This window comes from Dipteris shenzhenensis, chromosome 25 (assembly GCF_047967505.1).
Source record: "Dipteris shenzhenensis isolate YYH24624 ecotype China chromosome 25, Dip_SZ_1.0, whole genome shotgun sequence".
Classification (NCBI taxonomy): Eukaryota; Viridiplantae; Streptophyta; class Polypodiopsida; order Gleicheniales; family Dipteridaceae; genus Dipteris; species Dipteris shenzhenensis.
In genome coordinates this window covers 51,379,216-51,396,564 of record NC_141620.1, presented here as the reverse complement: position 1 = coordinate 51,396,564, position 17,349 = coordinate 51,379,216, and the positions used below count along the sequence as shown (strand labels likewise).

Here is a 17,349-nt window from a genome sequence, read left to right as displayed (position 1 = left end):
AGAAGTACAAGCGCAACCTATCTTCAGCCCCCAGGCTAAGTTGAGCCATGGGCTCAATCTAGGGTGTTAGAGATAGCAAGAGGGCCCCCAGTTATTCGCAGGCCATCATGGAGCCCCCAAAGGTGAAGACCTTTATTTCAACCCCTATCGGAAAACCCTCCTACTCCGACATTGCAGCAACACCCAGCCCATACACATTGCATTATTACAAGCGGAGGGTAGGCTCAGACCCACAGGAGCAGATATATTTTCTACAGCAGGAAGGAAGAGAGCTTAGACTTATGGTTGCAGCTCTCGTGAAGAAAGTGAAGGAGATAAAGAACAATGGCAAACAAGACATCATACAAGAAGTACTACAGATACACATGGAAGTAGAACCTGCACCACAGTTGGTAACCAAAGTCCATGATATGGTTACCAATGAGGTCAAATCGATCAAAGAGGAAATCTCAGCAACAATGGACAGCAAAATCAACAAAAGTGAAGTATATGGAGAGGTGCCAGAACAAGAAAAGAGGGCAGCTAATGCTCAATGTCTATGCATTGGAGGATTACCTAAAGATTGGCATGAGAGGAGCCTCACAAAAAAATTTGATAATATCATAGCAGCAACCCCTCAAATTGAATGGGACCTAAAGGATATAACCATTGTGGCTCCTATTGGGACAAAAGCTAAAGTGGTACTCAATGACAGGCAAGCAAGAATCAAGATTCTCATACAAACAAATAAGTTGAGAGCCACCAAGGTATGGATATCAGAGGAGCTCACCCGGATTCAGCTCAAGATGAAGTCCATAGAATTGAACAAAGTGAAGGATACTCGCAAAGAAGGGAAATGGGCTGTCTACAGAGACGGACAAGCACTTATCAAAGATTTTAAATCCAAACCCAAGGACTCTCGGTCTTAAACTGATGTAATACAGGTCGACTATCTCACCTAGTATCATGTAGCTTATCTATAGTAACTTTGAAAGTGGTTATATGCACTCCAAGAGACTCTCAGTCTATAACTAATGTTTTGTGTTTACCCTTTTGGTGTGTGTGCTTTGTCTCATAGTCCCGCAAGGGCTTCTGAAGATGGACGCCAATAGGATACCAAACAAAGCAATGGAAGCTACGCGAATCGCTGGATGGCACAAAGAGGGGCTGGAATGGATGGAATTATCGGGTATAACCGCTGCTGATATCCCCGAAGATGCACATGGGAAATCAGGGAGCTAGTAACGCAAAGAATGCTACAGAAGCTATGGCAAGACCCGGGGGCAAAAATGCAGTTTTATAAGCAACAGACACTTTGGATGCAAAGCTGACAGCAATAACCAACCCCGCATGGACAGCCTTGCACGAAGCAATACTTGCCTCAGCCACGCAAACATTTGGAGCAGCAACTACAAGAAAAAAGAAACAGGTCAAAGGACTACCACACAAGAAATGGTATGACGAGGAATGCAAACAACTATGCCAAGAACTGAAATACACACTGGATGCAGATAGGCATAAACAACTGGAGAAGACATACAATGCCCTCACAAGGAAAAAGAAAAGAAAATATATTTTGGAAAGAGAGAAATCTGATTTGGTCACTTTCATAAAAAATCCAAGAAAGGGCTGGAAACAAGTGAAAGGCAGACGGAAACAGGTCATAGGGGATATATCAGATGCAACCATGCTTAATTATGTTACCAAGTTGTACAATCATGCACTTACTACTGAAATGGGGAAGGAGGATCTATCGGTCACATGCACTAGTCCTTTCACCTTCGAAGACATTGAGGTTGGACTAAAGAAGATGGCTAATGGCAAAGCATCAGATCACATGAAGATACAGGCGGAATTTGTGAAATGGACAGGAGACCGAGCAAGAACATGGCTCTCACACATCCTCTACACCATGGTTTCCCTCAGGAATGGCAAGAAAATTGGGTCCAGCCTTTACACAAAGGTGGAGACAAAAATTCAGTCACAAATTACAGAACTATAATGGTCAGCTCTACATTGGCCAAGCTCTTCAGTACAGTGCTTGAAATGAAAATCAGCTCATGGGCAGAAGAGGCACAGAAAAGAGCCACCGGACAGGCAGCTTTCCCAAGGAGCACAGGACAGCCGACCACCTTATTACCTTAAGGGTCCTCATGGATGAATGCAGACTGAGAGGACGCACTCTATTTTGTTGTTTTGTGGATTTCAAGAAAGCATTTGACACAGTTCCAAGAGCAGGATTATAGAAGAGAATGCAAGAAATAGGAGTCCCTTTGGCCTTAAGGGTAGGCATCTCTCGCCTCTATGAAAAGGTATTATGCCGACTCAAACAAACACAAGGTATGTCTGATGTATTTGAGAGCAATATGGGAGTGAAGCAAGGCTGCCCTCTATCGCCTACCTTGTTCGGAATATGCATTGACCAACTGGAGGAACTCATCAATGAATTTGCAGTAGAGAAAGGGTTGCAAGGACCGCAATTGGGGCTTTGGACAGTGCTATTGTTGTTATACGCAGATGATCTCGTTCTTTTTGCATACGATCCGGAATCTATGCACAAACTTTTACAAGTGCTTAAGACTTTTTGTAGGGAAAGCGAGCTGCAAGTAAATGTCGGAAAAACAAAGATGATGGCAATCTGTACCAATCAGCCAGAACATCCCCCTGAGATCAACTTTGATGGACACATCATTGAGTATGTTGGCACCTTCAAATACTTAGGGGTTGATATCCCGGCAGATCACAGATGGTGGCAATGTATACAGAGAAGGATGGACACTGGTTGGGGGAAGTACTACCAGCTCCAGAATGATTGCAAGCACACCGACACTAGGAACTGAAAAATTCGAAATGTATTGTTTGATGCATATGTAGTGCAGATAGTATTATATGGAGTGGAAGTATGGAGCATTTCAGCCTCTACATGGAATGATATTGAGAAAATGCAAAACCCACTACTCCATACTCAATACTTCTGTTGGAAACGGGAAGGAGACCGATTGAATTTCATGCATTGATCACAGTTATGCAATACCTAATAGAGGTGCAGCAAATGCAACCTGATAGGCTGCCTCATAAAGCATGGAATGCCAGCACAAAGCTTCAAAAGAACTACAAAAGTAAGGTCATCTGCACAGGATGGGCAACCGACGTAAGAAAATGGTTCAGCAGATGGAAAGTGGAAGCATATTTGACCATGCCGCCTGAAAAGGTCAACATGCAAGAGTTTCAACTGTCTTTACTAAGCACTTTGCGGAATCACTGGTTGGCAAGTGAAAGAGGGTAAAGCTGGAATATTACCAAGACAACATAAATCCCACATGTTGGTCTACATACATGTCCATAGAGACTCATGCTCAGTCTTATATTAGCACACCTATCCCCCTTCTATACCGCAGAAACATCGCCAGGTTCCGTACCAGATCTCATACATTTGCCATTGAGCAGGGAGCTTGGATACACCAGCCTAGACATGCTAGAGTCTGTACCCTTTGTGACATGCACAGTCACAAAGACAGTTGAGACGGAGGCACATGTAGCTCTACAGTGCCCCCGATATACACATATCAGGGAGGACTACCAACAGATACTGGGGGACTCTGCTCAGTTGACATCAATTCTCTTCACTGCCTCTTCGGCAGCATTGGGATCTTTTATCACTCGTCTTTTTACCTGTCGTCAGGAACTCATAGACTCCTGAACCCTCTCCTTGAGGAGACTCTTTTTACATTGTATCAAGACGCGTCCCATGGGTCATTTTTTGGCCCCCCGAGAACGCTCATAAATTCTACTTCTTCTACTTCTCTCTCTCTCTCTCTCTCTCTCTCTCTCTCTCTCTCTCCAGTAGGGTACCGTACAGCAAGTCGCCGTCTATACCAGGTAGCCTGTACCGCTGCTAAATGTCCTATGTGGCCTAAAAGGCACTAACACTACAAGTGCCTATATTTATGCCTACAAGGCACATACCACGGTCTATAGGGCATCACTAGAACCACCAGGAGATTGCCTACAAACCCCCTCCACGGGATGGGCTGAAGTATTATGGAAACGTCTCAAAATACCTCAGATTTTCTAGTCATGGTGGCACATGTTCATCCAAAAGGATATAGCCACCTATGAATGTACAAGGGATGTTAGATCATGTAACAAAAGGAACCAAGTGTAAAGCCTATCAGAAGACTTCGAACTTGGGACGAGGAAGTGCCTTTGTAAACATATCTGCTATGTTGTCCTCTGTGGGAAGATAGGACAACTCTATGTCTCCTGCTGACAACCGCTCCCAAACATAATGATAGTGAACTTCAATATGCTTGGTACGCGCATGAAACACTAGGTTATGCGCAATGGCCAAAGCACTCTGGCTGTCAGTGTAGACAATAGTGGAGGATGTTTGGCGAATACCAAGATCTGTAAGTAACTGTCGAAGCCAAACACACTCTACTGTAGCGGTGAAAGCTGCCCTGTACTCAGCCTCACAGCTAGATGTGGCAACTGTTGGTTGCTTCTTGCTGAGCCAAGAGATACATGAATTGCTAAGCAAAAAACAATTGCCGGTGTGTGACACTCTGGTGTCGGAACATCCTGCCCAGTCACTATCCGTGTACGCATGCATGGTAAGTGAACCCTAATCACCATAGAAGAGAGCTAAATCCTGAGTGCCTCTGAGATATCTGAAGACTCTCTTCATTGCCTACCAATGCTGTGAACTGGGCATGTGCATGAATCTGCTAAGTTGAGATACTGCTGTAAGTCAGGTCTGGTGTGACATAAATAAATAAGGCATTGTTGCCTGCTGATAAAGAGTGGTATCACATGGTGGGCTCCCATCATGAGCTGAGAATTCGAAGCCAGTATTGTGGACCTGTTTTCCCTTTCAGAAACAGGATTCTGCTGAGGAGTGTAAGGAGTAGTGCATGAGTGAACAATGCCCCGTGAAGACAGAAATGCATCAAACTCCTTTGACATATACTTCCCCCCCCTATCTGTGTTGAGAGTGACAAGCTTGCATCCTGATTCATTCTCAACCATATTCAGCCACCTCTGAAAGCATGAGAAAACTTCAGATTTGGCTTTTAAAGGATATACCCAGCAATATCTTGTGAAATCATCAATGAGAGTCATAAAATATTTGTACCCCCCAATGGCATTTGTCCTCATTGGGCCATAGACATCACTGTGTACTAGCTGCAATTTCCTTTGTGAGAGTTTTGGACAATTCTTTTGAAAAGGAAACCGATGCATCTTACCCAAAAGACAACCCTCACACACATGTTTTGAAACTGTGTGAGTTTGACGTACAGCATTTGCCATCTACTATGAATGTAGCTTTGCAAGAGCTCTATAATTGAGATGACCCATTCTCTCATGCCAAAGATGAGTTTCAGTAAGCTGTGAATCTGAAATAGCAAATGCTTCAATAGAAAGTGTAGCTGAGTGATGATCAAGGTGATAAAGCCCCTTTTGCAAAGTGCCAGTGAGAACTATGGCATTGTCATCACGAAGATCATAAACTAGGCATCTGTAGCCATCAAAAATCACTTTGAAACCTGAAGTGGCAATTGCTGAAATTGAAATCAAGTTGACTTCAATTCCAGGCACAAAAAGAACATTTGTCTAAGTGACAGGATGGCTTGAAATGGATGTGAGCTGTTTACAGCATAGGAAGCATTATTAGCACATGTAACAGTCCCCCCTCGAGGTGCATCTGCTAAAGAATGAAACAACTATCTACAAGATGTGACGTGCTTGGAGGCACCACTATCAAAATACCAAGACTGAGCGTCATTAGCAGTAAAGAGTGTATCAGCTTTGGAGGGATCAAATGAGCAATGGACAACCCATGCCCAATCATCCTGGAAAGCATGTGCATGTGAAGCATTTGCTGGCTGATGGGATTCAATAGCATGTGAGGCATTAACTGTTAATCCTGCTTTCTTTTTCTCAGAAGCAATGTGCTTCCTGCATTCTAAAATGTCATGTCCAGGCTTGCAACAATAGTTGCATCTTTTCTTCTTTGACTTATCTGCTGTATTTTTAGATGCATGGGAGGAATTGCAGCTGCTATGCGCAGATTTAGGCTTGCCAATAGGCTTGTAAGCCTTGCCTCTTCCTGTCTGCTGTGAAGCAAATGCATGATCAGGAATAATAGCTTGTCTATTAGCTCGACTTTGCTCTTCCTACAAAAGCTAAGTAACTAGCTGATCAAAAGAATAGTAGGGACCAGCAATAGAGGCAACCACTGTAGCATTGGCTGGCCTCAGATCAACCCCACAAACAATATTCCACAAATGCTTTGCAACAAGAATATGTTTCATGAGATAAGAGACCACATCCGATAGTTGGTGCCATTCAACTTATCATCTTCACGAAGAACGCCAAATAGATCTTGATTGTTCCCATCCATCGCAAATGTGATACCCTGAAAGAGACCTGAAAACCCAAAAGCCTCAAGGCTATCACTGCAAAGAGCTGGCTGTCCAAAAAAAAATGACAGCAAATATCTGCAAATTTCCGACCCAAATCCAAGGTCAAATGCAGATCTGACCCAAATGTGACTGTGGCAAGCAATGTTCACCACAAAAACAGCAAATCTGGCAAAAGCCCCAAATTTAATGAGGGCAAATAGGCCAAAAAGAGGGCAAATGCAGAAAAGCCCCAAATTTTACTTAGATTTTTGCAAAAGTGACCCAATGTATGATAATCTGACTCAATGTCCTTCAAAAAAGACTCAATGTCTGGAAATCTGACTCAATGTCCTGCAAAAGTGACTTAATGTCCTGCAATCTGACCCAAATGTACTGTCCAAGAGTATGGACCTCAAAATGTAGGCTTTCCAAACAAATCCTAGAACAAGTACTATGCAGGTACAATGTACGGCGTAGGTACGGAACAGTACGAATGTCAGTACGGAATCCAATGTACGGATGTACGGAAGCAAGTATGGGCCAAGTATGCTGTATGGAAGCTGTACTGTGCAGGTACGTTGAACGAAAATTGTACGGAACATGTATGCTGTACGGAACACGGTGTACTATGTACGACAACTGTACGGAGCTGTACGATAGCCTGGTATGTGCACACGTGACTGTATGGAGGCGCAAGTACGGAATACAGCTTGCGGCTGTACGAAGAGTATACGACACCAGTAACAAGACCTTCCGTACTTTTGTACGGGAGATGTGCGGCTGTACAACAACGCAGGTACGGATCTGTACAACTACTCGGGTACGGAGCTATACGACGCAAATACGAAGCAGGTACGTGTAGGTACAACGATGCAGGTACAGAATGCAATACGGAACAAGTGCTAGATCTTATGTACGCCTGTACGGAGAGATGTACGGCGCAGTACGATCGTCCTGTGTGCAAGCTAAGTACAGTCGTACGGATTGTACGGAAAGGAGTGCAGGGAGAAATGAAGGTCCGGGGCAGGAAGATGAGTCAAATCTAGCTCTAATACCACTGTGGGATCGTTAGATGATAGAGAGAGAGCAAGGTGCAAAAGAGTCGATAGATGATGAGCCGTCACGTCAACTAGAGTAATAGAAAAAGAGAGTACAAGGTACTTGTACCTAGACCTAGGACTAAGTGTCCTAGGTGTCACATAGGACTAAATGTCCTATGTGGCCTAAAAGGCACTAACACTACAAGTGTCTATATTTATGCCTACAAGGCACATACCATGGTCTATAGGGCATCACTAGAACCGCTAGGAGATGGCCTACAACATCTCCATCAGGTAGAGCCCAATATAGACCTGGTCCTAGAAGTGGATCAGTCGTAAGAGTGGACCAAAGCCGTACCGCTCCTAAAAAAGGCAATGATAGCACCCTCAGAATTCATAGTAGACTGGACAGACACATAGAAAGTGCTCCTCTGTCTCGACCACCCCCATCGTGCACAACCTACAAGTCTGTTGCTCTCTGGGTATGCCGGCAGCTCTCCCTGTCTCGATCCTCAGCTGATGGGACGAGACCCACATCTGTCCGATGGCAATCCTTAGTGCGTGTGAGACTCCTCTGTCCTCGAGATACTAAGATCTGATGATGAGCCCATCTTCCAATACTCTCAGAAAGTGGTCATAGTAGAGCTGGGTCTCCTGGTCCCCCCCCCAAGTGCAAGATGTGTGGAGCTGGAGGAGATCTAACCGTATGATGCAGTTAATCTCATCTCGTGGGATTGACTCGGGCAGTGCATCCATGCTATACTAAAACAAGGGAAGCCAAAGCTTTTAAAACTTTGAGGTAGCCTCCTCACTACCATCAAGGCCAAAAGACACGAGTCCGCCTCTTGACCAACCGATGCTAGTTGATCCCTCACAACCTTAACCTTAATCAAGTGGTCATGTATCAAATCTCCTTCATTCATATCTAGGTTGTAGAGCTGATGCTAAAGAAGCAAGATCCAAGACGTGTTATATGTCTCGTATGGCCCACGTCTCTACTGACGTGTCGGTCATCTGGATGAGAGGAAGCACAGAGTCCACCGTAGTCCCTATGATCAATGCCAGGACGTGGGCATCTCTATTGTCCCAAGCTTCGGGATCCTCTCCATCTACTAGTATGAGTATCCTCCCATTGTCATCCACCACATTCTCCGGCTCGCCTCTACTCCCGTTGTAAGTTTCCACAGTTTTTAAGCCACTAAATGACTCCGGATCTTCACCTTCCTAATAGGGTAATTTGTCCCATCCAATTTCCCCCACTCTCCAAAGTTAGGGATGGTGAAAGAAAGAAATCGATTGGGGGAGGAGGAAGGGAGAGAAGGGGCTGAAGAGGCTTCTGCAATCGACATCCCTGCTGCTAAACCACACAGCAAAATTGAAAAAGCAAGCTCAACCTTCTGTAGAAAAGAACTCTGTACACACCTGACTGAACCTTAGTCACCCTCCTTTTCACAAGGGCACTGTCCTCCATTCGTGGAAGTCGATTCCTAAGAGCTTCTGAATCAGGGTCGTCCTTCAGCAAGGTCCTTGCCTTCAGGCTCCCACACTTGTGAGCCTCTTACTTGGGCTCTGATACCATGTTAGAAATCGACCAACAGAAGACTGATAGAATAGCCCAGAAGCTCACATAGTGTGTGTGTTGTGTGTGGAATCACAAACTTCTTAGCTTATGTGCATTAAATAGATGTGCAGAGTCTTAAATAGACAATGATCCAGCCAGATATAGAAGCTACCAACATAGTTTATATTTCCGTCCAAAGCTATGGACACAATACAAAGAGAGATAGATCCAAAGTCCTACCAAAGCATGGTCCTTTGATCTTACCACCACGTACTTCTACTATCTGCCAGATATCTCTAGAACTTGAGCCCGCGTGCTCGACCTCGAGCGTATGTAGACTCTCCGTCCAAATCCCTTCCACCTTGCTGTCTAGAAGCCAGCCTAGGTGGGCAGCACCCTGAGCTCAGTCTGCAGCTCGATGTCAGCCTCCTTCTCCTCCTATGTGTACCAAGGGTGGGCTTACTGCTGCTGCTGTCTGCTCCCCAAGTGCTGCTGTAAGTGAATGATGTTACGAGGCCCACGTGCCTCTATTTATAGGGCAAAAGCCCTGCTCAAGAAAACCGACCAGCAGGCTGATTCTGGCCGACCCAAACAGGCCAACCAGCCTGCTGCAAAACTGCCCCCGAGGGGCTCATATTACTAGGGCCTTTGGCCAACACTTCAATGCATGGCCTGGCCCAATACCCAGCCTAGAAATGGGCATGGTTGGCTGGCTATTCCCAGCCGAACCAGCTCCCTATTCAGGCCGACTTGTCTGTAGGTCTTTTGCCGGCACCCAAACCATCCCATACACCTGCGCCTAATGTCTTGTCTGCATTGCGCCTCTGTTCCAGCATCATGGTCCTCTGCATCTGCTCCACAAGCTCTGCTCCCAGCCCTCCATACAGATCCGTACTGTTGCGCTGTCAGCCTTCTTGTCTACTGCAGATCCATTCAACCCAGAGACCTTGCTCCAGGTCGCTTTTGTACCTCCAGGTATGTGCCTTGGCTTGCTGCCCACATGGCAGCCTATGTGCTGCCCATGTGGCAGCCTCTTCTCTTTCTCTATGAGGTGCTGCCCATCTGGCAGCCCCCTCTCCACCTTTGTTTCTGCCCATGTGGCAGCCTCTTCTCTTTCTCTGTGAGGTGCTGCACATCTGGCAGCCCCCTCTCCACCTTTGTTTCTTCTCTAAGCATATCTTGCCCTAGGTCTCCCCCTCCCCCCCCCATGCTCTCCTCATTTGGGGGCTTACAGATGGGGAGGTGACCTTTCCAACAAAGGTACAGATGATATCCTGCCAATAGCAATGAGGGCAGCTTCTGGAGGTACCATGCTGGCCTCCCATCACCAAACTGCCATAGGCGACCCACATGTTCCAAGCAATAACGTTGGACACCGTCTCCCAAACACTATCCTTGGAGGTGAGGGTACATGCCACTGACGGGATGGAGGGATCTAGTCCTACACCTCAACCTAGAAGACCCTTTGTCCAACAATCCTATAGGCTGGCAAGACCATCTAGATGTTCTTAAGACAACCACAATTAATAATTTTATGTGTTAAAAGTACACAAGAAATGGAATCTCGTACAAAACTTTATGAATTTAGCCGACCCTAACAAACTCAAGCATCCATGCATGCACCTTCCTTAGCCAATTTTCTGTTTACTCCCCTTTCTGAAAACTATCTTGTGAATTGCATGCATTTGTTCATTTCCCAGATAAACATTTTGAAAAGACCATCTAATGCAAAGCTTACCTTTCACGTTTCTTGGTGCTAAAGTCCACTTCAAGTTTATTGTAAATTCTTTTTGTTAGCTTTCCTGCATGATCATTTGCAAGCTGTGCCTTTGAAACAAAAACAATGAACCATTCCCTTTCCTCATTTTGAACTATCGATCTCAAGCGTGACTTCACAATTGTCTTGTACTCATCCAGGTCCTGTTCCAATGGAAGGTACAGAATTCAAACCATTGATATGCAACACTTACTTTAGACAATGATCCTTCATGTCAAAAAGAAAAAAATAGACCGAATTTAATAATAAATTTGGGTGGCTGACCTGGTATCGACCTATTAAATGCTTTAGTTTTTCAAGATACAAGTGATGCAAAAACTAAATGGAGACTAAGGGTATGATTGAATTATAAACTCGGCAACAATTTTCTCCTCACCATATACGAGACGATTCTATTGTAAGCTCCCTTGCCATTACCATGATACAAGCCCGGAATATGAGATATGATGCCTCTTGCCATATTGAAGATCATAATCAGAATAGAAAAGCATTCAATGCAAACACAGATAATCATATACTTTTGAGCTTCCTTACCATGATACAAGCCCAAAACATGAGATATGATGCATCTTGCCATATTGAAGAGCATAAACAGAATAGAAGAACATTCAATGCAGACATGGATAACCATATACTTTTGCGTTTTCTTATCTTTAACATTTCCTCTGCTTGTCAATAACACACACCAATAAATGCAATAAAAAAAAGTTTCCATACATCTGACTTGAAAAAAAGGAGTCTTGCTTCCTTGGAGGGAAGGGGAAGGGGGAGGGGGCTTGCTTAGCCTTAAAAGCTAGCTAGCTAGTACGTCATAATGTAAGTTAATGCAATTGCCCTAATGCAGACAAATACCACTGTAAACAGCAAGATACAATATGTTGAAACAGACATCATGCAGTGCCTAGGAATAAAAAGTAGCTTTTTAAGCAATTAAATTAAAATCCCTAGAGAAGGTACTAAGATAATCGCTATGCAGTCTGTATGAGCTGTCTATCAATTTGATACCACTCTTGTTGCCACAAGAGCTGACTGGGGGGTCTTCATGTGGTAATAGGTACACCCAAATCTTCACAAGCATTGTAACCAGACACACCTTGACATTGGGCACAATGTGCCCTGTATTCAGATTCTGTACAAGACAAAACAACAATTTGGAGCATCTGCACCGACGGATAGGTATTGGGCCAAGACTGGTTGGTGAGAGGGGGTGTTGGAATAGAGGTCACCTCCCCGTCTGTGAGCCCCCATATGAGGAGAGCATTAGGAGGGTGGACCTAGGTCGACACATGGGCAGGATTATGTCTGCCATGTGGGCAGGAATCAAAGAGTGAAGAAAAGTGAGGTACCTGGAGGAGCCATGGTGGCTGCAACAAATGGATCTCATGGATGGAAAGTTGGCTATGGATGTTCAGCCTGGATCTGGCCTGGCAGAGGCAGATTTGGAGCAGCACAAGATGGCGTAATATAGGCGGGCAGATCAGCAGTTAGGTCAGCCAACAGCAAAGGCTGGTTGGCTGGTCAAGAGGGCTGGGTCCCTGCGTGGAGGAGGGGCTGCAAATGGAGCAGCACCCTGCCCTTATATAGGGGCAAACAAGCTGGCCGGCTGGCGAACTGAGATGGCCAGCACACAGCCCTATGAGGGCTGCTCACAGCCCCATAAAAGGAGGGGAGGTGGGGTCGGTTGGGACAGGATGAGTCGGCCATTAAAGAAGGCCGGCTGCTAGTCGGTTGGTTCAAGGGCTGCCATGCCCTATAAAATGAGGGGCCATAGGACCCATTCACTCATTCACTTGGAGCAGCAGTTGGGGAGCAGACAGCAGTGCTAACCACCTAGGCTGGCTTCCGGTCAGCAAGGTGGAAGGGATCTAGATGGAGAGTCTACATATGCTCGAGGTGGAGCACGCGGGCTCAGTGTTCTAGAGATATCCAGCAGATAGTAGTAGTACCTTGTGGTAAGACCAAAGTCCCACCATGCTTTGGACAGAAATGTATTCTTTTGGTGGTTTCTATATCTGGCTGGATCATTGTCTACTTACTAGTCTGCACATCTATTTGAAGAGAAGTTTGTAACTGCACACCCCACACACATTGTGTGAGCTCCTGGGCTAGTCTATTCGTCTTCCGCTGTGCATACCCTTTGTTGGTTGATTTCTAACACCCCTAGGCAGCCGGTAGGGCTGGCATTAAGGCCCAACGAGCCGACTGGCTGGTCGGCTGTTTATTGCTCATTGCGGCCAACCAGCCACGCCCTCTAGCCCCCTATATATAGGGGGGCATGTGTGCACATGTTGAGCTAAAGCATAAGTGTGGGGATATGGAAATCCTTGGAGATGTTATGCCCTATAATACTTCCAACAAAGCATTTATTGCATGGGACAGAGATGAGACTTATCCAACACATGTCATGAAGAATACAAAGTACATATCTTTGGATTTTAGACAATCGCCATCTGACTAGCTCCTGCGAGCCCTCTCCCTCCCTCCCGCAGCCTCTACCTCCCTCTTGCTCACCCCCGCCTCAGCCGCCCTCACCCCCTCGCCTCTCCGCCCTCGACCCTCGCCGCTGCGTCCTCCGCCCCCCCTGCCTCGCCCCTCCGCCTCACCTCGCCCCCTCGCTACACCCTCCCCCGCCTCTCGCTTCGCTCCCCACCCGCCCCTCGCCCCTCGCTACGCCCCTCGCCTCACTCCCCACCCGCCCCTCGCCCCTCGCTGCGCTCCCCACCCGCCCCTCGCCCCTCGCTTCGCTCTCCACCTCGCCCTCGCAACGCCTCCCCCACCCTCGCCACGCTCCACACTCGCCCGCCCCTCGCCCCTCCTGCCCTTCCGCCCTGCCCCTCCCGCCAATTCGCCCCGCCCCCTCCCGCCCTTCCGCCCCGCCCCGCCCCACCCTGGCCGTCCCCCGCCCTCGCCTCTTCACCCCCCCCCGCCCTCCATCCTCCGCCCCCACCCTCGCTCTCCGCCCCCGCCCCCTCCGCCTCCCGACCTCCCGCCCTCGCTTCCACCGCCATCCCTCCCCCTCACCTTCGACCCCCGCCTCCGCCCTCCGCCCTCCAACCTTCCCACCTTCGCCTCCGCCCTCGCCTGCGCCTTCGCTTCCCCCACCGACTTTGCCCTTACCTCTGTCTATGGCAGAGTCATTGGACATTCCCCCTCCAGATCAGCCATCAGTGACTTGCTCCAGTCCACTCTCATGCTAGAGGACAGCCACATTGAGGAGGTGGCCCTTATGGGAAGGGGCATCTTCTGGCTTAAACTCTCCACTGCGAAAGCTGCAAGCAACCTGATTGCTGGTTCCCCCACATCTGTGGATGGAAAGATCATTATGATAGTCCCTTGGTACCGTCGATTCAGTGCTGCGGATTTTGATGCTCGTTTCCGCATACCTCGCCACCCAGTGACGCTAGTTTTTCCAGGCCTTGCTGCTGAGCTGCGGCCGATTATCAGGGACCTGGGCTCCCACTTTGGCTGGGTTATGCATGACACTTTCGCCGACGCGGTTACTACGGCAGGAGCCCCCCGAGTCCGTGTGGCTGTGGCGGACCCTGCGACTCTCCCTGCAGTGATTGAGATCGTGACAGACGCTGGCAGCATTACCCAGAGCATGGTAGTCACAGGATAGCCAGGCCAGTGCCTGAGGTGTCACGGCTTTGGGCACCTGGCTGCTATTTGTCCACGATTCTCAAGTTCCTCTCGGCCCCCCCCGCCCCCTCCCCCTCCGCACCCTCCCCCCCTCCGGACAGCCACGTCAGGAGGAGCAGAGGCAACCGGAGTCCAGTCCAGAGATAGCTGGCGGTTGGACTGAGGTCAGAAGGAAAAGAGGAAAGAATAAGAAGATTTCCGAAAAAGGCAAGGAGGCAGAGGTTACCCAACCTGCAGCAACGCCTCAGAGACCTGACAGGCAGCCGCCCCAGGGTCCTGGGAGAGCTTCTTCTTCGACGGTAGCCCGCCCTCCACAGTCTCAGGTCCCCCTCTCTTCCGCTCCCCATCCCCCTTCCACTCAATCCCAGCCCCTTTCCCAGTCGCACCCCCCTCTTCCCGACCCGCAGCATCAGCCCCCGCCTCTTCCTCTTCAGTCTCCTCCTCTTCCTTCTCAGCCCCAGTCCCAGGTGCAGCCCCATCCCCCCCCCCGCCTCTCTCAGCTCTCCTGCAGTGTCAGCTGTACCGTTGGTTCCTCAGCCGCGAGCAGCCCCCACTCCCCCTCCTCCACCCCCCCCGCTAGTCGCCTCCGTGGAGTCTGAGTTGCCTACCCCCCAGCCACCTCCCCCTTCCCCTCCACAGGCAGGACATCCTGAATCTACACCACCCCTGGAGCAGTCTTCCCTGTCTGCTAGCCCCTCAGTTGCAGACTCTGGTGGGCCTCAGCTTCAGGAGAGAGAGCTCCCTCGCGATTTCTACAGATCTGGCCCCTGGGACTACTTGGATGTGGCTGACCTTGGAACTTTCCCTGCTTGTCTCGACATCAGTATCTTCCTGCTCCGTAAAGGGGCGGATGGGAAGATCGCAGCCTTGGCCCCGAGGGATGGCCCTAGCTTTGCTTTCACATTCCTCAGCGACGGCACCGAGACTTGGACAGACGACTCGGTCTGGAAGGCTCTCAGAGAGCAGACGCACGCTCAGGTTTGCTCCTGGATAGGCCCGTCCGGTGGGCAGCTTCTCGAGACTCAGTGGTCCGAGGGTGACGTGCGCCTGCGGTGGCGTTGCGCCGCCAAACGCTTCAGATTGATTGTGATCCTCAGGCCCCCTCTGTCATGGCCCCTCCCCCAGGATGTCAGAGCCTGGACCCCTCAGAAACTCCGAGCCTTCTACGCGATGACTACTTCAGAGATCTCGAGTTGGCTCGAGAAAGCGTTTGTTCATGGCACTAAAGGCCTTACGCCTTTGCTAAAGGTGTTGAAGAACGGACAGGACGACCTCGCCTCCCCCTCCAAACCCTCTCATAAGCGTCAGCGCCTCCATTCCGAAATGTCAGCTTCTTCATCGACATCTGCCGCGAGCAAACAATTGTTCGCAGCCTACCAGTCCTCACCATGAGCTTACACCTTGTCTCCTAGAATGTGAACGGGTTTCATTCTTCTGGCACCCGTGGTCCTAGGAAGCTCATCTTGAGACAGGAACTTCAGCCAGCAGTGATTGGTCGCTTGGATATACTTCTGCTCCAGGAGCACAAGCTTTCTGTGGCTCATTCCCGTAGCTGCGGGAAGATTCTCCCTGGACGCTCTCACACTTATTGGGAGCCCTCGATCGGCGCACAGGGGAGGAGTGGCGGTGTCTGTACTTCCATGTGCGAGCACTTAGCCCAGGGAGTTTTTGGTCATGGTACGTTGATCCCAGGCCGTGCCCTTTGGGTAGGCCTAGAGTTGGAGGGTTCCAAAATAGGAATCCTCAACATCTATGCTCCCACAGACCTCCGATGCAGAGCCACCTTCTGGAGGACACTCACAGGGATTCTCCCTTACATGGATTCCTAGATTGTTGGAGGTGACTTCAACAATCTGGAGACCTTGGAGGACCAGCAGGGCAGAGGACCAGAGTTTACAGGTATGGCTCAGGCAGAGCAGTCCGCTTGGGACTCCTTTATCTTCGCGACAGGAGGTAGGGACAGCTGGAGAGACCCGTCCTTCTGCGGTTGGCACGGGAGCTTGGACTTCTCGTGGGGCTTCCGCAGGGAAGGAGGCAGACTCCTAGAGAGACTGGATAGATTTTATGTCAGTGATTGGGCCATCAGCAGAGGCGGTCAGGCGGGTATAGTGCCAGGGACGACACTTTCCGACCACGCGCCTGTGCTCTTATCATTAGACTCGGCAGCTCAGTCCCTTCCTCCCCGTTCGTGCCGGATTCCCGACTCCATCTTCTTGAGGGAGGACGTGCGCAATAGTATCGGTAGCCTTTGGGACAGAGATTGGGGCGAGTGCGTGGATCTGGTTGATTCGGTGGCGCAGGCTTTGCAGGAGTCCAGCCAGATTTGCCAGCTCGCAGCCCTTCAGGTTCGACAGGAGTGGTGGGGCAGAGAGAGAGCTCTTCGTAGGAACCTCGCTTCCATTCAGTGACTCCAGCAGGCAGCCCCGGGCTCGGAGGAGCTTCGGATCCAAGCCCTTCGAGCCAGAGCCCTTCTTGAGGAGACTCTCCAGCGCCGTTCAGAGTTTTCGCATCACGCCTCCCTCTCGTTCTGGGCTCGGAAGGGCGACCGAATGTGCAGGGAGTTCTTCAGGACGCATGGCCAGAGAGCAACAGGTGATCAGCTACGGAGTCTTAGGACAGCGGAGGGACACATCGTCACTGATCCGGGTGAGGTCTTGGGGTTGGCTACCAACTTCTATAGGACTCTTTTCCAGAAGAAGCAACTTGCCCCTCGCACTCGACGTTCCCGCGAGGAGGTGTGGAGGCATATTCCAGCCCTGGTTCAGCCCAGCATGCAGGGGACGTTGTTGGCACCGTTCACTACTGACGAGATGTTGGAGGCCTTGATGGCCATCGATGGGCAGAAATGCCCTGGCGAGGGTGGGCTATCTCACGCCTTCTTCGCCTCCTTCTGGGATCAGATCCATCAGCGCCTCCTAGCAGCCCTCCAGAGGATTTTCAGCAGCGGAT

General features: G+C 49.1%; 1 protein-coding gene across 2 annotated transcripts in view; it reads right to left on the bottom strand.

Annotated features, from left to right (window-relative positions):
- The window catches only part of CLUB (TRAPP II complex TRAPPC10/CLUB), a 153,571-nt gene that overhangs the window by 114,384 nt on the left and 21,838 nt on the right, over window positions 1-17,349 (bottom strand). For both annotated transcript variants that reach the window (XM_087396434.1, XM_087396435.1), the window contains exon 3: window positions 10,723-10,904. In XM_087396434.1, coding sequence (XP_087252560.1) covers window positions 10,723-10,904 — 182 coding nt within the window. The remainder of the gene's footprint in view (window positions 1-10,722; window positions 10,905-17,349) is intronic.